Source organism: Lepisma saccharinum, chromosome 24 (assembly GCF_977018435.1).
Source record: "Lepisma saccharinum chromosome 24, izLepSacc3.1, whole genome shotgun sequence".
Lineage (NCBI taxonomy): Eukaryota > Metazoa > Arthropoda > Insecta > Zygentoma > Lepismatidae > Lepisma > Lepisma saccharinum.
Window position 1 is genome coordinate 23,941,157 of NC_139252.1, and position 26,413 is coordinate 23,967,569.

At 37.2% G+C, this 26,413-nt stretch overlaps 1 protein-coding gene across 4 annotated transcripts in view; it reads right to left on the reverse strand.

The window, feature by feature from the left end:
* LOC145978345 (DNA topoisomerase 2-binding protein 1-A-like) overlaps positions 1–26,413 on the reverse strand; it is a 133,439-nt gene that overhangs the window by 97,817 nt on the left and 9,209 nt on the right. For all 4 annotated transcript variants that reach the window (XM_083110939.1, XM_083110936.1, XM_083110937.1 and 1 more), the window contains exons 4-5: positions 18,994–19,129; positions 12,997–13,104 (exon numbers count right to left, since the gene is read on the reverse strand). In XM_083110939.1, coding sequence (XP_082967065.1) covers positions 12,997–13,104; positions 18,994–19,129 — 244 coding nt within the window. The remainder of the gene's footprint in view (positions 1–12,996; positions 13,105–18,993; positions 19,130–26,413) is intronic.

Sequence of the window (26,413 nt, forward strand, 5' to 3'; positions counted from 1 at the left end):
ATCGATGCGTCAAAAACTAGCTTGAAGGTGGTCCTTCTGCATAATGGGAATGAGAAACCTTCAGTGCCAGTTGCTCATGCGAGTGAAATGAAGGAAACATATGAAAACATTGCTTTGATTCTCACAAGCGTTAGCTACGACAAACACCAGTGGAAAATCTGTGCTGATCTGAAGGTAGCGGGAATTATTTTGGGGATGCAATCAAGTTTCACGAAATTCTGTTGTTTCCTCTGTCTATGGGACAGCAGAGCAAAGGACATGTATTACGAAACTAAAGACTGGCCTCCCAGAAATTGTTACACACCTGGAGAAAAAAGTGTCTCTCACAAACCCCCTGTCGACGCCAACAATGTGTTACTCCCCCCCACTGCACATCAAGTTGGGGTTAATGAAGAACTTTGTGAAGGCCATGAACAAAGAAGGAAAAGGGTTTGAGTACTTACGAAGCAAATTTCCTGGTGTAAGCAATGCTAAATAAAAGAAGGGATATTTGTTGCCCTCAAATCCGGGAGGTAATGAACGATCCCAATTTTGAAGAACTGTTAAGTGAATGTAAGAAAGCAGCATGAGGTGCGTTCAAGGGTGTGCGTCGAAATTTCCTTGGCAACCATAGGGTTCACAATTACTCTGAACTTGTAGAACGTATGCTGGCAACATACAAAACAATGGGATGCAATATGTCTCTCAAGATACACTTTCTGTGTTCCCATTTAGACTTTTTCCCCTCTAATCTGGGTGCAGTGAGTGACGAGCAGGGCAAGCTGCTCTTTCACCAACAAATTGCAGAAATGAAAAAACGTTATAAAGGCAGATGGTATCCCAGATTACTGCTGGAACACAGTCTTAGATGTTCAACACGCCTGCTACAAGCGGAAATCATACAGAAATACATTTTGAAGGTGCGTTACTTTTACTGTTTACTTTAATGTTTACTATTTTACTGCAACTGCAAATTTTAGTGCATGTCATAACTACTTCATTTACAATCATATTTGGTATTCTATGAACCCAATGTATTAATAAAATTCACACTATCACATTAAGGTTTGGAGTAATATGCTATATTTTACCCTTCTTTTAATGTGCGGTGAAATTTTTCAAAATGGTTTCCACCAGAAATGGTACGTGATACAGCATTTTTGTTATGATTTTTGAAATCAGCGCACCCGATTTATTAAAGATCACCTATTTTCATCCAGTGGCAAAACAAAAAGTTTTAATTTGTTCCTCAGTGTAATTACAAAATATATCGTCACGATAGGAAAGACAGAAATAGAGGATGTGGAGTGTGGAGTAATAATGCGGCGAGGCAAAACATTACATCCAGGAATGTTATTTTAAATTATAATTTCGATGTCTTATGTGTAAGAATGAATTTAAGAAATAAGGTGTACACTGTGTATAGCTCCACCAAGCTTTCTGAAACCTCGGAAAATATGTGAACTGCAGGCTTTCCCGTAACTTTAACTGGCAACACTAGTACCACTGCTCCTACGCCAGGGTTTCAGATGCATTGGTGGATCTATACTTTACTCCTTCCTCAACAATTGAGTTATATGCATTTTTATAATTTGTTTGAAAATTATAAAGAATTCCATAACGTCAACATGATTATTTTTGGTGATTTTAATGTGCCTTAAATCTTGGATTCGAGTTACAACCTGCAAGTAGGTGGACCATGGTAGAGAGTCCTTGATAACTTTTTGAGTCTAGATGGCTTACACTCATTAAACAACATACAAAATCATAGTAATAGAACACTGGAATAAATCGTAGTTAAGGTGTATGATGATGTTACTATTAACAAAGAAGAACTCCCAGTTGTGGATGATGCTGTAAGGTACTTTAATGACAATATTAATTTGATATTTAATCTTACCGTACCAATGAAGAAAATCTATGCAAATAACAAATACCCTTGTTGGTTTACACGAGAAATTATTGACACACAAATTTAAAGAACGACATGGAAGGCATATGAGGTACAATAACGACAGTATAATTACCGTAAACAAGTAACAACACTCATAAATAAGGCATATAATATGTACCTAAAAGATACTGAAGAAAGTATTGAGAATAATAGTAAATTATTTTGGAATTATGTAAAAACCAGAAAAGGTAGAAATATAGTCGATAACTTTGCATGTGTACTTTAAATCTGTCTCCAAGTACGTATGATGTAACCGAGGAAATGGAACTATGTGTATCTAATTCACTCTCAAGCAATAAAATTACTGAACGAGAATACTGGGAGGAAAAAAAAAACTCCAGTGAGCCTGATGGAATCCTTCCATATTTACTTAAAGGGCACATTGAAGTGCTGAAAACACCTCTGTGTTTAATATTTAATTTAATTATGAAAACTCAAACCTTTCCTACAATCTGGAAGCTAACAAGAATATGTCCAATCCTTAAATCAGGTGAGAATGCAAAAATTGAAAACTACAGACCAATTGTCATTTTATGTGCTCCAGCAAAAGTGTGGGAATAAATTTTGTATTCAAGGATTTTTAAACATGTTAGAAGCTATATAAGTAGCAATCAATATAGCTTTTATCCATGCCAATCCACAACAACTAACCTTATAAATTGTGTCCAAGATGTACAGGTCATCAAAAAAATATATATTTTTTTAGTTGCCAAATATTTTTGAATGAATTTATGGTATTTTAGTTGTGCTGAATCTAGAATGAACAACAGTTTTGCCAGTTGGCTCTAGTTCTTGAGATACTTCATATCCTTCGATTTTAAGATTATCTCAATAAGAGCTGTAGGTGTTGACATGAAATAGGGCATGGCTTTTATTTTAGAATATAAACATATTTCTCTAGTCCATCCATTGCACAGAATATATTTAATAAAAACTTCATTTTTCTTTATTTGTTTCATTATTGAGTTTTATTTTTATTGTTGAGGGGAATGAAACATGAGTTCTTCAAGAGCAGGCTGCATAAAAGATCCTGATGGATTGTGCTGCATTTGTGGTAAACATTCTGTACAGAAGGAAACTATCACTGACTTCTTAAAGGAAGCATATTTTGCATATTGAAGTAATTTGTCAAGTCTTGGATAAAGGTGGCGAGTGTTTCATTATACCTATAGATGCTTTCACGGACTGAGTATTGAGAAACTAAAAACAGGGATCTTTGATGGGCCTCAAACTCGTAAACTCATTAATGATTCAAATCTCTAATACTAAGAATGATATTGAAGCTTCTACATGATTCAGTTATGTGTCAGTTGTAAGAACTTCTTTGGCAATCACAAACACGAAAACTATGATGAACTTGTGCAAACTTGCTCACAAACTTCAAATATTTTGGTATTAACATGAGCATAAAGATAAATTTCCTCCAAATCCACTTTGACAGCTTTCCAGATACTCTTGGTGATTTTAATGAAAAACAAGGGGAGAGGTACCATCAAGATATAAAGAAGATGATGGATGAAATATTTCAAAGCAGATGGAACAGATACGAGATAGCAGATCAGTGGTGGCGATTAGGAGGGGTGTCAAGGACATTTCCCACCCACTTTTTGCCTCCGCACTATGGTCTCTTAATGATAAGCCACGTCTACTAAACTGTCCTTGCACCTGCCGCTCCCTGTCTTGGTACCCAATCGTCACTAGTGTGGCAGATTATTGCTTGGATCTTCAACGTGATTGTTTCGACACCGTACACCCAAGACAATCTCAGAAACGACGTTTTTCTCAACATTAAGAGTGATTAACAATGAGTTTTCATGCTTTTTTATGTTTTTTAAAGGACAGCCATTACTCAAAAACTAGAGCCAATCTAGAAGAACTAATATTATATTCGAAATCACAATGGCAAATATACCATAAAATGACTAATTTCGTTGGCAATAAAAAGTATGTTTACCAGTGTAATAGATCAAGTGTGCATTCAATTTATATTGATTTTGCTAAAGCATTTGATAGAATTAACCATAATCTTCTCTTATGTAAGTTATCAAGTTTTGGGTTCACAATCAATTTCATAAACTTATTCAAATAATATCTTCAGGGAAGAAAGCAATATGTAATATATAAACAATCAATATCTCGTGAATATTATGTGAACTCTGGTGTGCCCTAAGGATCAAATCTGGGGTCTCTATTATTTATGTTGTTTAGAAATGATTTGCCATCTTAAGTTAAGTATTCAAAAAGCCTTATTTACGATGGATATAAAATTATATACTGCTGGACAAAAAAAACCGGACACCTTAATATTTGACATCTGAATTGCAATTACTTATGAATTACGCTCTCAGTTAAGTATTGAACAATTGAACATTCATTATTGAACATTTTCCATAGTTTTTCCGTTTATTATTTATCTATTTATTTATTTATTTACTTGTATTTACTTATTTGGAACACCTAGTAGGCTTAAAATCAATTTCATGGAATTTTGTTTTAATTTATTGATTTTCAATTCCTGTTGGTATTATTTTGTTTAATGTCTAGAGAGAAATGTATTTTGGTTCATAGTAACCATAGTAACAGATATTATTGACATTGTCATTGCTGGTATTTTTCTTGCAAATGTATTGTAAGTTTACTAGCTTGAAAATGAGACGTGAAGAGTAGTAAAAGCAGTAGCTCTTCGCGATGATGGTCGTAGTGTACAATATATTGCTAGGGTGCTAAATATAGCACGAAGTACTATCCATGAAGGTCTCAGACGGTATGATGCAACTGGTTCCTATGGTAGAAGACCGGTTTCTTGTTGGAAACGATGCACAACAGCACGGGAAGATCGTTTAATGCGTATCATAGTCTTAAGAGACCGTCGTACGACTTCAAATATTGTGGCACAGCATTTGAGAAATGTTCATAGAGCTGTGGTTTCTTCACGAACAGTTCATAGAAGACTGAATGAAAGTGGTTTATCATCTCGGAGGCCAGCTGCAGGTCCCAGGTTGTTAGCACGTCACCGGAAGCAAAGACTGGAATTTGCTACAAAACATTTACATTGGAATGTGGAGCAGTGGTAAAAGGTTTTATTCTCCGATGAGTCAAAATTCAACCTACGTTCATCAGACGAGAGTGAACATGTGTATAGAAGACCTAATGAGCATTATGCGCAATGTTGTTTCGTTGAAATAACACCCTTTGGAGGTGGTGGTGTCATGTGGTCTGGGGAGGTATCTCTTTACAAGGACGTACAGAGTTGGTTTGTAGAGAATGGGGCACTGGCAGCTTGTAGGTATATTACAGAATGTGTGGCAGATCATGTAGTACCATATGCACCATCCATAGGCCTGGACTTTGTTTTTATGCATGACAATGCGTGTCCTCACATTGTGAATATTGTCACGGAGTACTTGGACGAAGTTGCGATTACGCGATTAGAATAGCCACCACAAAGTCCGAACCTAAATCTGATAGAGCACATCTGGCATGAACTGAAATGACATATCAGAAACCGCGCAATAGTTCCAGAAACAATTGAAGAGCTAAAACGTGCTATTCAAGAAGAATGGGAGCAATTGGACCAAGAAGTGATTGTCAACCTTATTCGAAGTATGCCACGGTGGTTACAAGCTGTAATTGATGGCAGGGGAGGTAACACCCGCTACTAGACAGCTTATATACCCCAACAGCACCAGTTAACAATATGAAAAAAAATATTGGTAAGATTTCCTTTTTTCTTTTTTCTTTGGTAGTTTTCTGCAACTTTCGTTTTTGTTCTAATTTATCTTATTAACAATACATTTTAATTTGCCTTCTGTTGAATATATTCAGGTTTTCTTATTTCCAATAATTTCTGCAACCTTTAGTTAACCTTCGAATCAGAATTTATGCATTATCACAAAAAATGCAAGTGTCCGGGTTTTTTTGTCCAGCAGTATATAAAGAAATTACTATTGTAGAAGATACATTAAAACTTGAAGATGATCTAAATGCATTATATGAACGGAATTGTATAAATGATCTTGGTTTTAATATAAATAAGTGTCGCTTTATGCAGTTAACAAAGAAGAGAAATACTATTCATTATACATACATAGTAATATGGGGGAACAGGGAAGAAGTAGTACAGACAAAGCTTGATAGTTGGAATAAGGAAATCACAAGAGCGGAATGAAATTCGATGCAGAAAAGAGTGAGGTGCTAATAACAACAAGAAACAGCCAGAAATGAACCAAGAATAAAGATGGACACGGAAGAGTTGAAGGTAGTGAAGAGCTTCAAATATCTAGGAAGCATAATTGAGAGAAGTGGAAGAATAGATGAGGCGGTAAACAGAAGAGGACAAATGGGTGGAGGACTATATCAAAGCATTCAAAGATTAATATGGAACAGGGGTGTACCTATGAAATGCAAGAAGGTTATACATAACACATACTATGTGCAATTACATGCATGGAGCAGAGATTTGGACAATGACAGAGAGAGACAAAAGAAAGATGCAGGCAGTGGAGATGAAATTTTTAAGGAGTATATTGGGGAAGAATAGCAGAGATAGAATAAGGAATGAGGAGATCAGACAGACAGTGGTTTTGATTTATTGATTTGGTGTTTTAAGTCCACTTTATGCACAGAAAGGCTAATCAGGACTGGACCTACAGTTTAAAGTGTGATCTGAACCACTATGAGCCTCCACCAGGTATCGAACCCGGGACCCCTTGATTACAAGGTGACGACGCTACCACTGCGCCATCAGGGAAGCCCGGAGACAGACAGTGGGTGTGGCGAATCTTCAGGACAGGATAGATCAGGCACAGATGAGATGGTTCGGACACATGAAGAGGGTGGATGCAGAAATGCTAGCAGTAAGAGCTTACAATGCACCAGGACTGGGAATAAGGCCAAGATGTCGATGGAAAGAGCAGATAGCGGAGAAGAGGACAAGATTGGAACACGGTAGATAGAGAGGAGTGGTGGAAGACCAGGAAAAAATGGAGGGGCTTGACTTCTATGCCGACCCAGCCAGAGGCAGGAAACGGTGAAGGATGATGATGATGATGATATACATACTCTATAAATGGTCAATTGCTTACTCAGGTATAAGTAATAAAAGACCTTGGTGCTTTTATCGACTGTGCCTTGATGTTCACACAGCATGTGTCATATGTTGTTATTAATGCATACACATTTGTTATTAGAAATACTAAGCATTTCAGAAGTATGAACTGTGTCACAACCATATACAACAGTATTGTAAGTAAACTTGGATATGATTCTATTATATGGTCACCAATGTACAAACCATATAAAAATATACTGGAGAGAATACAGAAGAAATTATTGAGGTATTTGTATTACAAAAAATATAATAAGCCATTACAACATAATGTGGCATATCAAAATTTTCTGCAAGAATTTTATTTTAAGAGCTTTTGTAATAGGCAGAATATTCTAAATCACTTATACTTACATAAAACTGTAAACGGAATGTTGGACAATAGTATTTCCTCTGTCAACTGATATTCAATTTGAGAGAAAATAATTTACGTGGGCGAAACTTACTTGAATCCCAAAATACCTAAAACTCAAAAATATAAAAGCAGCCCATTAAGTAGAATGTGTAACTTGTATAATACGCTTTCAATCAATAACCAGGCCTTAGATTTCTCATTGCCATTCAAGTTATATATAAAAATTATTGAATCGAAATTATAACAACAAATACATTGTAATCATTTCATTATCACTATTTCTTTCAATATTTTCCAAATATATATCTATAGGTATTCAATGTATGTAATTATTGCACGATTATCTAATTGATTACTTGTATTGTCGGTTTATGTAAAAAGTAAAGTAAAGTAAAGTGCTCCCCTGTGCTATGCACCATGCCATGAAGGCGTATAGGGGGTGTGGGGTTAGGGCCCCACACTTTCTTGATCACGGCCGAAGATGGGGGTGATGTAATCAGCACCACACCCCTGGCCACCTTTACCCCCAGAGTATGTATACAGTGAACTCTCGATTCAACGACCTTTCACAGTTCCCGGGAAAAGGGTTGTTATTGGAATTTGCACCAATTTTCAGCTTAAATGGAGCTCAAACGGACACAAAGATGCCTAGTAGACGGTAACATCATGTATCCTGGTAGTTATACAACCTGTTATGCACAGAATGCATGTTCTGAGAAGGAAAATAGAACATGAAAACGTTTTCACAAAAAAAGAATTTAAAATAATGTTACTTTCCTTCAATTGTGCACAGTCGTTGCTTTTCCAGGAAATTCTTACAATTCTAGTTCATGAGAAACCCGTTTGCACTGAGACCAATGGAAATGAAAACAATCTCGAGCTTATTGCAAGCAAAACTCGAAGAATCTTGACACCAGTCAGACTGGTGCCAGCAAAAGTCGGGAGATAATCGAGCAGAATGAATGTTGGATTTTATACGGGTCTGCTGGAGCATTGTCTGTTACAAGATTAACTGGTAAGATTAGATCTCTCGGGAGAAACAACACAACCTCTCTAGGCACCAGACAAAAAAAATAAAAGCAGGGCTGTAATTTTCGTTCTGGTTCGGCTGTGTAAAATACATCGTAAAAAAAGTAACTTTTCTTTGCTTCAACCAACTTCACTCCCCCTCCTCCCCCATTCAAGGGAGCAGTCCAAACTCCTTCCTTGACTTGCATTGTAATCCAGCGTGAAAAAGGAAATGCACAACTTGTGTTTCCCAAAGCGTATTCTAGGACACGTCATTAAACTGTGTCGCAGTCGATAATCATTCGGATTTGGAATTGAATTTCACTTTAAACTGTATATTTAGTCCCAATTAGCCCATCAGCATAAAATTAACTGAAAACAAGCTTTATGAAACTGTGCATTTTCACATATCAAAATGGTAGATCGTTATTTACTCACACGTTAACCGGCGATTTAATGTTGGATTTAGGAATATTCTCGGTCAAACACCCACCCCTCCAATCGTTTTCCCCTTGAATAATGTCTTTTTAATCGGTCTCAGGGACCATTCCTACATTGAATAGTTTTTTTTTCTTTCTTTCTTTCTTCACATGAATGGTTCTGAAGAAAAAGCAAATTCAATTTACAGATTTGCTTATCAGAAGGCGCAGAACATGAAGTTATTTTAACTCTTGTTTTCCTTTCTGGAGATCGAATTTCCTTATCGTCAAATCAAAACAGCTTTGCGAGATTCAAAACAATAACTTTTTCCTTCACACTGGATGAGTCATCGCTGTTATCAGCAAGCAAGAGCTTTGCAGACGTTAGACAAAACACTGGCACCAGCTGCATCGTAAAAACAAGGAGACCGGGAAGTTCGAGCAACAGGTGGCGGAAGAGAAAAATCCCAGCATTTTAAAGATAATGCAACTGTCCAAGACGGAACTTTTAACAGCAGTGTAAAGAAGAAAGAAATGACCCTTGCTTTACGTTTTACCATGCAACAGACAATAATACGGGCAATATGTCTATGCAGACAACTGCATATAAAAAAAGGGGACCTGACTTCTGCAATTATCAACATTGCCGTGGACACCTGTGGCGGAGACTGAGCTGGGGAAAGGGGGGGGGGGCACTTTTTTTTTTTACTTGTTCTATGGTTTTTGTTTGTTTTCAAGAATATATCCAGAACTGGTTGCCCCATTTTAGATGTCAAAGGAAAGGAAGAGGGGTGGGTCCTTTTCCACCCTTGCCTGTAATCAGCATGTGTGCACACAGGAGCAAGAAAATCGTGGCTGAAACAATTGGCATGGCCCCCCCCCCCCCCCTCCCCGTTTGCTCACAGGAAAAGAGGGAGAAGTCAGTCAGCCAACGGAACACTTTTTTTTGGCAGGTATTACGACATCGACACAATTAGGAAAACGGGAGTTATGATGCACGTAAGATCGAATTAAACTTTTGTGGAAACATGGATGACAACGCATTAAGCGGGTTGATGATCTTTAGTTCGCCTATGTGGTTTTGATTATCTCTAACAGTTTCGCTTTTTTATGAAGTGTTGCAGGGAACAAAGAACACGCTTTGAATGAAAGCGGTTATCGGAACTTGTCTGCTACAAGGTCGAGAGTTGCTCACTCACGGGAACCTGCTGAACTCTAGGTCAGAGCTGGACAGATGGGCCAGACTTCCAGGCGCCACGCATCTGTATTTTCGAACATTCCTGCGATCTTATCTCTCGAGGTGGTGTATTTATCTATGAAAGAGCTTGACCTGCCATACTCATTGGCAAAGACTGCATGTCCAGCAGTCATTTCGGGCTGCTCCCCCGTGGGTTTTCAGCAGCTCTTAGAACAAGGAAACAAGTCAAGTCGATTTAAAATAACATCCAAGCACATTCGATCTTCTCTTCTCGCGTATCCAAGAGCAAACCTGGCAAGTTGGGTAGCAGCCGTCGGGTGCGAGGTAACATTGGTGCGCTTGAGGAAGGGGAGGGCAGAGGTCAAGTGCTATTGGATATCACTCAAGCATGGTGTGGTGGTGTCTATTTTTAGTTCAGACCCAATTGTGAGCGGTAGAGCGCTCGTAAAGGGAATGCGTGGAGGAAAAAAACAACGCATTTTTCGGCCGATTTCCTTCAATTTTTCAACTTTTTTTCCAAATTTTTCACGGTTCCCGGGAAAAGGGTCGTTACTTGGAGAGGGTCGTTATACCCGGGGTCGTAGAATCGAGAGTTGACTGTACTTGTATATTCGCTAAGTTTATTATTTTGCTTATGCAGGGTGTCTACCAAAATAGCAAATCCAAAATTCTTGACTTTTTCTTAACATTTATTTAAGAAGTTGTTGTTTATCTGATAAATGGCATGATGAATAGATAGAAATATTAAAAATCAAACTTCATTGCTATAAAAGTGATCGGTTATAAAACTAGTAATAGATACAAAAGCAACCAAAAATATAATTTAAAAAAATACATTTTACTTGCATGAGAAGGAGCGTGGGGAAACGCAGTTACCCCAAGAATGCAAATAAATGGAAGCGCACCTCTGATATGTAGACAAAGGTAGACTGAAAAATGGCACCTTCCTCAGTCGGTAGCAGAAACTCCAATGGAAGAATAGCAGAGCGGACTGTAGAGTGCTTCCAGTAATGTCTAGACACCACAAAAAAAACACGTTCGTGTTTACTTTTACATTAATGAGAAGATCTTTAAACAGAAAGAAGGATTGGCCATGGGCAATCCGATCTCAGGCCATGTTGCTAACATCTTCATGCATTACATTGATAAAGTTCTATGGCAGATACCTCGATGATATTCTCATTATCAGGAAAGAAAGTGACTTAGACCTTGATTTTACTGAATTTGGAAAAGAAGAGAAAAGGATCAATTTCACTAGGGAAGACCTAATCGACAATAAGATCAATTTTCTAGATTTGAGCATAACAAAAACTGATAATGGAATAATGACCGGTGTATTTTATAAATTTTATAAACCACTAGCGGGTGATCTGTACCTTAACAAGAGTTCTGAACACTCGTGTAGGGTCAAATATAATGTTTACCTTAATTTCCACATCAGGGCGGAGAGATTGTGTAATGACAGAAATGAGAAGGAGAAAGAAATAGCTTGGATAAGGCGAGTGGGTTTAAAGAATGGGTATACGACCTTGGAGATGGATAGGATTGCAAGGAAAGAGAGGAGAATTGTAGGGAAGGAACTGGTTAATATTGCAAGGAACAGGATAGGGGTACATGCTTTGTCGGTATTCCCTACTATAAAGGAATTTCTGAAATAATAGAAAAAATGTTTTACGGAATATAAGAAAGGTGGAAGGGGGAACAAAGAAGACCCTGAAGAACAGAAAGGTGTCTACAAAATTGTATGCGAATCCAGCAGGGAATATGTAGGACAAACGGGAAGGAGCATGCGAATCCGATGGGGGTGAGCATGATAAAGATATCAGAGAAGGGGTTCCGAAAACCAGCCTTGCAGAACTCATTATTGAGAGCAAGCATAAAATTATAAAAAGGAAAGTTATTAGAAAAAGTAGTAATAAATTGGGCCGGAACATATATTAAGCAGCATATATATGCACAGGAAGTAGCAATAAGCTCAATAGGGATGAAGGTAATTTGGAAGAGGGGTGGATACATTTCCTTAGAAAATGGGATAATGCTGGTAAAAATTACGCAAAGTTGGGTTTTCATGTCACCGCTGAAGTTTTGAGAGTTGTAGGGGAAGAACGCGAATTCTCATTGGATTGGTGACGTTGCGGTTGAGGGGAATCAGTCCCGTGGGGGAGGAGGTAATCTCCAACTCTGTGTGTGTAGACCATTACCCATGCCCTTCACTAACCAGGATTTTTAAGTGTTTTTTACCGATTCCTTTAACCATATTCCTATTTAACACAATTTCACGTGACACCATGTCTGGTGTCTAGATATCTAGTTAGACCTGAAGAAGGTAAAAGTATTTACCTCAGAAACGTTGTCCGGATTAACATATACTCACTCACGTAAGTTTGAAAAGTTTTAATACTATTTTACGTATTTATTTTGTAACACGGTTGTTAGGTAACAAAGCCCCCCCCCCAAACGTGCCCGCCAGAGGGTTAAGGGGGCTTTTAGATCGGTGCGATAGGAGACAAGCAACATGGAGAATTCACACAGAAGGGCAAGCAACTCATGCATGAAGAATAGGCCAATGAGAAATAATGCATGGTATTGAGAAAATGGCCAGTCTGAGTGGCATGCAAGCAACACATGCAGCTTGTCGTGTTGCTTAGGTTTGAAACGATGATTACTGAGGATCTGCTTCCAAGCAACATGCGTCGCTTGTCGCTTTGATCTTAACACCAAAGAAACAAGTGTTCTGTATCACTTGAGAATTTCACTAATTGCTGTTCCCCAAGATACATGTGTTGCATGTCACTTGTCACTTCATTGTGAAATCTCTCTAATACGTTTCTACATAGAATATTTTTACCATACAGGTATTTGTATTGAATTAACAAGAAACATGCACCCATATTTAAAAATAACTAGCCAATCCTTTAATACAGAAATAAGTTCAAACATTCAGCAGCGATACCACTTGCATATTAAAATACTCACTAAATATTTTGAGCTTCCAACTTCTTCAACAATTAAGTGTGTTACTCCAGCATGGAAGACATTTGAATATATACCTCCCATAGATTCAATCTTCTGTTGCACATGTTCCTGAAATAAATTATGAAAATTCAGTACTTAATGTCAAATTTCACATGCATGTTCATGCTCTCTCACTCTTTCTCCCCCCCCCCACCACCTCTATACTGAAACACATACTTTTGTCACACACACACATTTGAATACTGATTATACGAGGGATGATCGGAAAAATAGAATACAAAGCCTGACAATTCCAGTAGGTATTTATTAGACGAATACAAACGTACTCAAGTGAAAGGATACTTCATACACTACTTCTCAACATAGTTTTCTCCCAGCGCTTCATGATGCCTGTCTCATAGAACTCGGGGTCCTGATGTCAAAACTAAGCCTTTACTTCGGGCTTGACAACATAATTTGAGTCTAATCAGCATCATTGCTCCACCTACAAACATATCTTTGCTCCTTTGAAGATGTATGTTAGAGTTTTCCGGTTGACGAGCCACCAGGCAGATGGCGAAATCGATCGCGAATAAGAACTAAGTGAAAAAATGAAACGTGAACTCATCAGAATGAATTATTTATCTCTGCATAACTGCCAAACAGATACCTTTATATATAATGTGAGCTTATAAATTTTTCCCAATTTTAATGTTCCTGAATTTTAAGTTGTCCTTTTTCGCCATAGTGAAAAACACAAAATCAAGGTTCCACTGTATTTGCACTCAAGAAGCAAATTGTGGAAAAATCTGAATTTTCATCTCTCTCATCTGACAATTTTTTCCAAGTTTTAAAATATTGTTACAATTTTTTTTGAATTTTCTATGTTTTTCCAGGTCAGTAGGAACCCAGGAAGCTCTAAAAGGTACTATCATTTATTTCAAATATTGATGTTTAAAATACAGGGTGTCTGGGCTAGAGGTATTCAAAGATACACATGTATATTTTAGCATCTGTAAATTTTATTAACTTTCTTCTCCTGTTTTTGTTCAAAGTAGCTCAAAGTTTCTATGTATGCTTGTACACCTCAATGTGGGCACCGTTTGTAGCTCGACAGACATCCAAACGATACTCAAGCACATAATACACAACGATACACTGTCTCAAATCACCCAAATTGTGAACTTCAATGGAACCCCATGAACAAACAAACTGGATATTAGTCCAGTTTCTGGCTATAAGACCCACAGAAATTTTGAGGAGGAAGAGTTTTCTCTTTTGATCCTATTAGGGCATGATTAAAGAGAGGAAAAAATCTTGGGTAGACATCTGACACATCGGGCCCAAGTTTTCTAGGGGTCCATAAATTCAAGATGGCCACCGCTTCACGCACCAACAAAAGAAATTGATCATAAGTCCCTTAATATTGGTTTTTGATAAATTTTGCATACAGACATATTTTGTTCAAAATTAAAAGCTGGAAAAAAAATATTCTTCCAGTTTTGTTTTTTTCATATCTTGCACTGTTATGGAGATATATTCAGTGAAAGAATTCCGTACCCTTTTCTGCAAGGATTCTAAGCAATATGTTATATTGCCAGCACAGAATTTTTTGATGTGGACGAATTTTCTCTTTTGATCCTGTTAGGGCATGCCTAAAGAAAGGAAAAAATCTTGGGTAGACATCTGGCATACCAGGCCTAAGATTTCTAGGGACCCATAAATTCAAGATGGCCACCGCTTCACCACACACCAACAAATGAAATCGATCATAACTCCTTTAAAATTGGTTTTTGACAATTTTGCATAAAGACATATTTTGTTCAGAATTGAAAACAGAACAAAACACATTCTTACGGTTTTTTTTCATATCTTGCACTGTTATGGAGGAATATCCAGTGAAAGAATTCCGTACCCTTTTCTGCAAGGATTCTAAGCAATATTTTACACTTTACTTGACATTCCGGCATATAAAGGGCAACAAAATTACTGCCTGTGATACTTCGTTCATGCCTACTATTGTGGTGCATGGCCTGTGTGACATTATACATCAAAGATGGCTGCCTCTAAAGACATTAACAAAGAAAGTTGGCAATGTGTCCTTATCTCCTTCAGAAGTCATTTTGACCATTTGTAGGTTTGTTGGATTTTTAAATGAAGTGAAGACATGTGTATGGAGGATGCCTTCATTATGAGGCATGCAATCATAAGTATGATACTAGGTATTTTGCTGGACAATGTGTCAAGAGAAGGTACATGGCATCGGGAATCCAAGATGGCCTCCATGGACGTTCTGAGCATAAAATACTGTCCATATCTTGATTTAGAGTTCATTTATCAGAATTTTCCAGAGGTATAATCTGTTAATAAATAGCAAGTGAAAATATATTTATAATTTTTGTAACTGTACAGTAGTGTCCAAAAGTTAAGTATGACGAAGATATGAGAAAATGTGTTATTCATGAAGTGTCAGAACTGCACAAAGCATAGTGAAAATTAATCAAAACGTTACATGAATTAACAATTGTTTTTAGTGTGAAGACAAAAAGTCCAAAAATAAAAAAATTGAAGATCGCTTCCATAACAAGAAAAAGAGGTTTGTATGGGGTGTGATCATCCCCAACAGGTACACAGCCTTGCAACGATGTAAAAGGTGGTTCTAGAGCTCTACATTTACAGTGCAGCCAGCGCCATCAATATTGGACCCTGAACAAATGGGGGAACATGCTCTTCACAGATCAGTCCACCAGTCCACATTCAGTGTGAAAATTATTCCCGTCGCACATTCATCTGGACAAAACTTCGAGAATGATTTAATCCCAGGAATATCATGGAAAGGGATCGGTTTGGTGATGATGGAATACTAGTGTGGGCAGACATCACGTTAAATGGACGTACAGAGACGAGGTACTCCAACAACATGTGCAACTTTTCAGAGGCACAGATTTAATCTTCTAGGATGATAATATATGTGGGCATCGAGCGAAAGTGTTCGATGACTTTCTTGAAGATGAAGAAATTACATGGACTGGCCAAAGAAGTCTCCAAAAATAAATACTGAAGATGAGTTGCAGCCTGCCAGCATCCACCAAAGACATTTCCAGAGCTCCTTCCTGCTCTTCGTGGGGAATGGAACCAGGCGCCCATAGAGCTCTTGAACAACCTTTTACGTCGTTGCAAGGCTGTGTAGCTGTTGGGGATGATCACGCCCCATACAAACCTCTTTTACTTGTTAAGGAAGCGATCTTCAATTTTATTATTTTTGTCTTCACACTAAAAACAATTGTTAATTCATGTAACGTTTTGATTAATTTTCACTGTGTTTTGTACAGTTCTGACACTTCATGAATAACACATTTTCTCATATATTCGTCATGCTTAACTTTGGGACACTACTGTAGTTACAAAAATTATAATAATATATTTTCACTTGCTATTTATTAACAGATTATACCTCTGGAAAATTCTGATAAATGAACTCTAAATCAAGATATGGACAGTATTTTATGCTCAACCTCCATGGTGGCCATCTTGGATTCCCAACGCCATGTACCTTCTCTTGACACATTGTCCAGCAAAACACCTAGTATTATACTTATGATTGCATGCCTCATAATGAAGGCATCATCCATGTACATGTCTTCACTTCATTTAAAAATCCAAAGAACCTACAAATGGTCAAAATGACTTCTGAAGGAGATAAGGACACATTGCCAACTTTCTTTGTTAATGTCTTCAGAGGCAGCCATCTTTCATGTATAATTTTCTTTTTTTTTTTTAATTTGATTTAGTTTATTTTACTTCGCGTTTTGTGCCTCTTGGCTAATTTGCGAAGATGGGGATGAGTGATGAAATGATGAAATTGATGAATGGACATTCACAAACAACCAAGCCCGACCGGGAATCGAACCCGGGACCCTTGGCATCGCAGCGCGATGTGCTAACCACTCGGCCACAGGGTCGGGCTCTTTCATGTATAATGTCACAGGCCAAGCGCCACAATAGTAGACATCAAAAAAGTATCACAGGCAGTATTATTTTTGCCCTTTATATGCCGGAATGTCAAGTAAAGTGTAAAATATTGCTTAGAATCCTTGCAGAAAAGGGTATGGAATTCTTTCACTGGATATATCTCCATAACAGTGCAAGGTATGAAAAAACTGTAAAAATTGTTTTTTCCCCGTTTTCAATTCTGAACAAAATATGTCTTTATGCAAAATTGTCAAAAACCAATTTTAAAGGAGTTATGATCGATTTCATTTGTTGGTGTGTGGTGAAGCGGTGGCCATTTTGAATTTATGGACCCCTAGAAATCTTAGGCCCGGTATGCCAGATGTCTACCCAAGGTTTTTTTTTTCTTTCTTTAGGCATGCCCTAACAGGATCAAAAGAGAAAACTCGTCCACATCAAAAAATTCTGTGGGTCTTATGGCCAGGAGCTGACATTACATATTGCTTAGAATCCTTGGAGAAACGGGTACGGAATTCTTTCACTCAATATACAGGGTGACAATTAATGAACTTATGAAATAAAACGCAAATTAGTGACAAACCACGTAGTACACAAACTGTATTGCACATGTAAATGGCACTACAGACATTCGGATTTAGGTTATGACATGTTCGATATGTCTGCCATCTCTGGCGATGATGTGGCGCAGACGAACAGCAAAATTCTGCATGACCCGCTGAAGAGTCAAAACATCGATGCTGTCGATGACCTCCTGAATGGCAGTAAAGCTCGGCAATGGTTTTGGGGTTATTTCTGTACACCTTATCCTTACCATAGCCCCACAAAAATGAGTCACGTGTGTTCAGATCCGGGGAATATGGCGGCCAAGCGAGTCCCCTTCCAGTGGCCTCTGGGTACCCCAGAGCAAGAATGCGGTCCCCAAAATACTCCTCCAGGACGTCAAACACTCTCATGGTCCGATGGGGTCGAGTTCCGTCTTGCAAGAACCACATCACGAACACAACCTGTTCTCTCAAACTTGCGAATCAAATTCTTGATTGTTAGCACACTTGGACCGGTTGTCTTTAATTTGTACTCGGTCGCAAACTTCCTTTGCGCCGCAATCGGACTGTTATTGCTCGCATAATAGGCCTTCACAGTGATATATGCTCCTGCACGCTGTACCGTGACATTTTCACTTGTAAATGGCCGACATCAACATGTTGCATGCGCATGTGCATACAAAATCCCATCATGCCCTGTGGCCAGCCACGCAGTTTGGACTTCATCACGCGAACCGTTCAGAAATTATGACGGTTTTATTTCATATAGTTCATTAATTGTCACCCTGTATCTCCACAACAGTGCAGGATATGAAAAAACTAAGAATATTTTTTTTCAGTTTCTAATTCTGAACAAAATATGTCTGTATGCAACATTGTCAAAAACCAGTATTAAGGAAATTATGATCGATTTCTTTTGTTGGTGCATGAATTTATGGGCCCCTAGAAAACTTGGGCCCAGTATGCCAGATGTTTACCGAAGATTTTTTCCTGTCTTTAGGCATGCCCTAACAGAATCAAAAGAGAAAACTCGTCCACCTCAAAATTTATGCGGGTCTTATGGCCAGGGACTGGAATATATTTGGGCGGCTGTCATGTTGAGAGCTGATCTCATGGTGTTTCTGCACTTGCGTGACTCAGTACTTTTGATCGTACAAGTGTAATACTGAAATCTGGAATCGATGGTCTATCGACTGAGCTTCCCTACGAGAGAATGTATGGAGTAGTTTTCGCATTGTATTTTGTATACCCCTAGGCCGGACACTGTATATTCAGCCATGTCACAATAGCAAGGAAAAATTGTCATAAGTGTTTGTGGATCATCGGTTTCATTTGTCTTGCTACCAAATTAATGCAAAATTATGTTTTATTCTCACAGCAACATATCTTGTAAATTTGTAGAAATTCAAAATCCTGATACAGTAACAAATATATGATACAGTGACATTACAGTCAAATTTCTTTGTATAAATTTTGACAATGCCTATACTCTACGAGTACTCACTTTCCTGGCTTTGGGAACACCAGTTGTTGTGATGGCCAGTCCCTTCATAGCTGTTATGTACACTGGATATGGCATTTCTGGAACAGGTTCTCCCTGTAACAGACACGTTAGAAGACATCGAGGGCCAAGAATCCTGCTGAAAAGATGAGAAAAAGACAAGTTAGCCATAATTCATCAACAAGTTCAACATGTATGACATCTTCAAAATATCAGGATTAAAGGTAAATGCGCTACATTTGAACAATTGCCAAATTAGCTTTAAAAATTTATAAGTTACATTTTATTATTTTATTTCAACATATTTGAATCTAGTAATATCTAGAGCCACATATTCATGGTGAATAAAAGATCAAGATTTTGGTACGAAACCAGGCACATTTTGGGATCAAAAAGCAGTATATAAAATGACACTTCGGTGTTAAAATGGTGGATACAGATGAGACTGCTTATACGTAACTCGGTTCTGCGTAATTCTGTTATATGCGTAAATTACTGTAGGTTCCGGCAAAATATAATTTAGAAATGTGTTAATTAAACCTTATTTGTACGTAATACGTTTACACGTAATTTGGGGTTATACGTACTAATTTTCATAAAATACAGTTGAGTTGTATGTAATCAAGCTACAAAAGTATACATTGTGTTTTACAAAAACACAAGGTGATTCTCAAATACAAAACAAGGTACACGGGCATGGCAGCGGTCTGTCTCAAGTAGCGAGAAAGATGAGTGTGACAGAGAAGGCGGCATGAAATCAAAGGAAAAAGATTTGTTGCAGTTGTTTATAACATGAGACACATTTTCTGTTGTACATAATCGCAACACGAAAATACACATGTTAAAAAGATGCCACTAGCTGATGATTGCGGTGTTCCATAATAAAAACAGAACAGCAGATCCTTCAGTGAAAGTTTTCAGTTGCTACTGGTCGGCTATGGAAAACAGAAAGAGAAAATGTTACACGCTTGACTAGAAAGTAAAACTTATACCGGAAGAGGGTGCTAATCTACAGGGTTATTCATAAGTCAGTGCCACATTTCGGAGTTTTATTGTGAAATAAGTACATGACATATCAGCATGAATGATATAAAAAAAGAAAGACAATCTCAAAAAGTTTGTTTGTCATACCTTACAAGTGCTCAATGTGTGCAACTTTGGTTACACGGGAGACATCCAGGCGATAGTCCAATTCTGCCCACACCCGCACCAGCATGTCACGGTCTATCGTTGCTATCGCTGCTGCAATGCGAACTCGGAGGTCGTTCAAATCAGCTGGAAGCGGTGGAATGAACACCCTGTCCTTCACATATACCCAGAGAAAGAAATCACAAGGTGTGAAGTCTAGGGATCGTGGCGGCCACCGAAACAATGTATCACGCAAAATGCTCTCTCGTTACCTGAGACCGCCATATTGTACACTGCTGCCGCCTAGCGGCCAACCGCGTCACCACAACATGCGCTGTTCACGTAACACAAACTTAGAGAGTTTCTGATTCCATACGTACATGATTCGGACTCGCACGTCTCATACATCACGCACACGATGTTCCCCAAATGTGACACTGACATATGAATAACGCTGTACATAAAACTTAAGAATTAACTTTTAGATTCGTTAATTTACCACTTTGACAGAAATAGCCTCTACTATTTATATATTGTTACTCAAAATAGATACAATTACAGTATTTTAACAATGATATGGCATTGTATCTAAATCTGATTTGTAAGTAATTCTCAGTTATACATATTATTTTCTCTTCACCTTGACACATGTATGTATAAGTCAGGTTCAACTGTATAACCCTAAATTTGATTTTAAAAACTACACTTTATACATAAAGTCAACATTTCTCTTGTATTAGTACATACATGCAGTTACAGAGTATTAAATTTATTCATGTGTAAAGGAGTCCAGTTTACAGCAGAACTTAATGAATTTTCCGTGATTTGCAAAACTTACACCAGGGGTTCCCAAACTCTTTTGTTTCACGGCACCCTTAGTCTTTCAAATTTTTCCATGGCGCCAAGTCAGATTGTATACCTAACACTTGCAACGCTCAGTAAGTGTGGTTAGGTTGCTTGTCTTATATTAAAAAATAAACACATATTTCAAATTCAGAAACATTTTGTATGTTTATATGTGTAAAAATTACTAAATAAGTACATATTTGGAAGAACCATATAATTTCAGTGAGAATATTGGATGCCCCAGGGCACCATGGCACACACATTGGGAATCACTGACTTACTCAATAATTCAGACTTCAGAAAGTGTTGCGTCAGTAAATAAATGCTAACTTTTGTGTTTTAAGAGTTTAATTTGCATTTTGCAATTCATTTTGGATCATTTCGTAACACAACATGGTAAAATAATGCACCTCACATCTTTCAAAAACATGAAAATGAACATACAGCATGGTATTTCACATTTTGTGTTTCCTTCAAGAACGAAATATGAACATCTTATTTAGATATGAATTGATATCAAGTGATGGACAGGAGAAACCTGTTTAATCTACTATTAGATAATAAGTTACTTTTTAATTCAGAATTGTATACAATATCCAGCTTATAAGATAGATATTTTTCTTGCACCAGAACATACAACACTGAAATATCTAAATAAAAAACAAAAACACACACTATATTTTTTACTTTTGTTTTATCAGTTGAGCAATATTTTTACAAAATTGTCACTTCTTGTGGATAGTGATTTGGGGCTCCAAAAATATCATGGTGCTGAAAGCAGAACTAATAGAGAGTAGCTCATATAACAACCGAAAAAAGATCTGACACAAATTGGCAATATTAAGAAAATGTGGGAATGTCTACCCCATAATTTGATTATGCATGCACAGTGAGACACTTGTTCCAATTTACTTGTTCATTAAAAAAAAAAAAAAATCCTGATTCCTGATGATAACTAGATGAAAATATGATTTTTTTAACATAAATGTATAGTCAATACTCAGGTACTACACGTTACCTGCACCTGTTGAGAAAATTCTAGACTAACAGTGTTGTCAAGCAAGATTATAATCCGCTGAAATGGCACTTATTTCTTTGGCTAATACCATATAAATCCTGTACCAAAATATATTAGGTATTATGCATGACATATATCAGTGACAAATAGGGATGGAAGAAGATATCACCAATACAATATACTGGGCGATCCGTTTGAGATGTCAGAAAAGTAAATCTTTAGACACAAGAGGTTAATGTACGTATCTCCGAGCAGATTGTAATATAAGCAGAAAGCATGTAAGTTTCGAATGAGTGGAGGTTTTTCAGACTTCAGCCACATGGCAGCGCTAATGTGCATGGTAACAAAGGTTGTGATCACGGCACAACAGCACACAGTATGTCGTATGGTATGCAAAATTTTCGAGTATTACATGCATGCTACTTCCGCCATGCAGCTGAAGTCAGTAAACATCCACTCATTCGAAACTTACATCCTTTGTGCTTATATTACAACAAACTACTCACACATACGTACATTAACCTCTTGTGTATAAAGTTTTACTTTTTTGACATCTCAAACGGATCACTCGGTATATCGCCAAATATTGTGATGATATATCATCTATCATATCTTTTCAATATCGCAATATATTGATTGGTTGATTTATTTATTTTACTTTGCTTTTGTGCCACTTTTTGCTAATTTGCAAAGATGGGGATGATATGATGAATGGACACTCACAAACATCCATGACCAGGCCGGGATACAAACCCAGGACCCCTGGCATCATAGTGCAATGTAATAACTACTCCGCCACAGGGGCCGGCTGATATGATCCATATTTTTATGTGACGTCACCGGTAGAAAATATGTCACTAATATATTTATTTTTGTGAAAGAAAGCGTAATTCCCTTGTTATTATATGTAATATTGAACCTTGTTTGTAATGTACATCTTTTTGGGATGGGGCAATATGAAATTTTGGCCGATACCGATAAATAGGGGCATGCATATTTCGTTTTTGACGAAAAAACGAAATTTGAAAAAACACATGGTAATGTTAATTTTTCATGTTTTTGAAAGGTGTGAGGTGCATTTTGTGACCATATTTTGTCACGAAATAATGCGAAATGAACTGCAAAAAAGCGAAATTAACTCTTAAACACGAAATTCAGGGTTTATTCACCGATGCGACACCTTCCGAGGTCTGAATTATCCTGAGAGGTATGCAATTCCCGGAAAATTGATTAATTCTGCTGTTAATATTGGAGAAGCAAAAATGGACTCCTTTACACAGAAATAAACTTAATACTCTGATAACTACATAAATGTGCTATTAGAAGTGAAATGTTAATTCTGTGGAATAAGTGTAGTTTTTAAATCAAATTTAGGATTATTTTCACAATTTTAAAACCAATATGTTTTTTTATATACCACTTTTCATCCATTTTTTCACCGCTATAACACCGATATTTTATTTTATTTACCGCTTTTGAACCCGAAATTGACTCAGTTTTTGTACCGAAATTTTGCCTTTTTATTTACCAAAAATATGTGCCTCTACCGATAAAGTACCGATATAAAATTTACCGATACTGATAACCGATCTGATATAAAATTAGAAATAGTCCTGGAAGAACCTGAAAGGTTTATTGACCTCCTTAAAAAATGTGTTTCAAAGTGACTGCAGTGCAAGAGAAATTGCATATTTAGACATTTACATTTTAAAAAAGTAGGGCATTGAGATTATCCATAAAAATTACAACAAAAATGGCAGAATTTTGCAATAAACTATCAGATATTTATCGATATATCGGATCAGAAAAATAATCGGTAATTTTACCAATAAACCGATATGCCTATATCGGCCGATACCGATAAGAGTACCGATTAATCGGTCCCATCCCTAATATATTTTGTTTAATATTTATTGTATTTTATGTTCTATTATGAGTAAGTAGTTTAATGTATCTTCATGTTTGTGGGAGTGCACTACACGAATTTGTATTTCTAAACATGTATAGATGTCAGTTTTGTTGGTAACATCTTTTTGTAAATAGTGAGTGATTCATCTGTACTTGAATCTGTGTTCTCGAAAATAATATAAAAGTGAGGATATCGCGTAAGAAATATCACACTTTCGCCACGGATCGACGAAGCTTTTAAATCTAAAAAGAACTCCTCGGTGTTGTGCAAACATCTTGGTATGGTAGTTTGGGGTGCCAGCTAGGCCTTTGCGATCATAGGTATGCTGATGGCCATGCATTGATACTATGCACAATACTGCAACCATCGTTAAGAAATAAAGCTAGCCTAATGATTAATTTGGACTAAAAGGCTAAAAAGCAAATATTGGCTCGGTTATCGTTGCATATCTCTTGGTGTGATAGTTCGGGGCACAAGCTAGGTCTATGTGATCATAGGCATGCCAATAGCCACGCATTGAGTTTATGCATTTTAGTTGAGTCAATTCATCGACAAAGCGAAATCTTCGCCTTCTTCTCAAGTATATTCGCATTATAATTGTCATAAATAAAGAATAAAACTTTTTAGTTTATCTACTGCAACAATGTGGTTTTATTTCTCTGTGCAGTGAATATTGTCTTTGCCTAACACTATCCCTGTACCTGAGAGGAGTCTGTGTACTTCACCGAGTCTTATCGTTCACCGCTGAGTATTATCAAGTCATTATTAATAAATATAATAATAAGTTTAATAGTATAATAATACAGGCTTGAACGTATCACGGCAATATCACAATTTTGTCCGGACGTTATAAAGCCCAACACTAGTCACAAATTATTAATTTCTGAAGATTCCTGTACAGAATAAATTGACAATGTAAAGTATTAAAAAATATGCCTAAATATGAGGTTTTAAGATGACAAAAACCTGGTGTAAATATCACTTAGATTTTTCACGTTATTATTGATGAACGCTAGGGTTGTGTGACTTTTGAATCACTGTGTACAATTAAATTTCATATCTTATTTTCGGGATGAGCTGCTGCTAATTTTCAACACAACATTATCGGTTGCAGGATCAGAACTACTACACACGAGCTCTCCCATGATCTTTTGTAAATCGCTACACATTTGACAAGCATGAGCTACAAAACCTTCCATCCAGAAAGGTTTACTCATGCAAAGGTTAAAAATTGTATATCAATTTGCAAAACACCAAGTATATTGCATATACAGTGAAATTGTAGTTAAACCTTTAGCGATAGTATGTTTTTCTCATTAGTACATTTTTTCTGGCGGTCCTTGCCAATTCCTCTAAGGTTGCATAGTATTATATGCGATTTTTCGATTCACACGTTTTTTAACTGTGCTTGCCTGAAAGGATGCTGCTCTTGGAGTTCAAGAGTTCTGTGAAGATAACATAAGTCACCCGTTTACATACAAGTTTTCTTATCAGCTATAACCACCTCACCAGACTCATGACTTTGAATTCTATTTTTGTCGCTTGAATCTGAAGGCCGGAATAATAAGGGGAGGAATAATGTATCATTGAACCAGATTTGCCTGTGCTAAATAATCCTGCTTTTGTTCTTTATATTGTGCCACACTTCCCAGCCTGCTTGTAGACATTACAAACAAGCTGAAGAAAAAACGGGGGGTCAATAGCAGCTTGCAAGTGGAGAAACGTTCTGCTGTGTCTTTTTGCCTTGATATTTAAAGATAATACAGTTGTTGAAGACAGAGAAGTTGCAGTACTTTGTTTTTATGCAAACCAAATCACAGATAAACGAATTGTTGAACACTGTGCGATTTATTTTTAGCATGTGAATGGTTCTGAAGGAAAGCGGTGATCATACTTAACATTGTGTCCATTTCCTTTCTGCATTGCTCTTAGTGTTCAAGAGGATTATTCTTGTGTTAGCAGCAAGATATGAGTTATGGTTTTGTTTGTAGGAAGGCGGGACAAGATTGAAAAGTGGCTCATTTTATAACTTCCTGTTTTGTATCATGTTCGTATTTTGTAATCCTCAAACTAAAACAGCCTTCGGAGACCAAAGATTCTTTCTTTTATGTTGGATGAGTCATTGCTTTCAGAAGCGGATATCGGCAAACAACTGGTTCTGGAGCAGTCAGACAGTATTTGTGCTGGTAGCAGCCTCCTTCCAGACAGACTGGAGGGAAGGGGAAGCTAAAGGAACAGGTTTTGGGCATTTTAAAGATAGAGCACTCAAAGACTGAGAAGCTGGACTACAGCATTCATTTCTTTTATCAGTAGCATGCTTATTCCCGAACCAAGTTGCAGAAAAAAAAAGAAAAAAAAGGAGGAAGTATTCTTGCTTTCTTCTCCCATGCTGTCAATGTGATGAACACACGAGCAATATTTGCTATGTAGATAGATATAGCTATTCTTCATAATTGGGAAAAGAGAGATGCGGTAGTATATAAATACGGAGAAACTAGTACTCACTTTATACGCGAAACTGT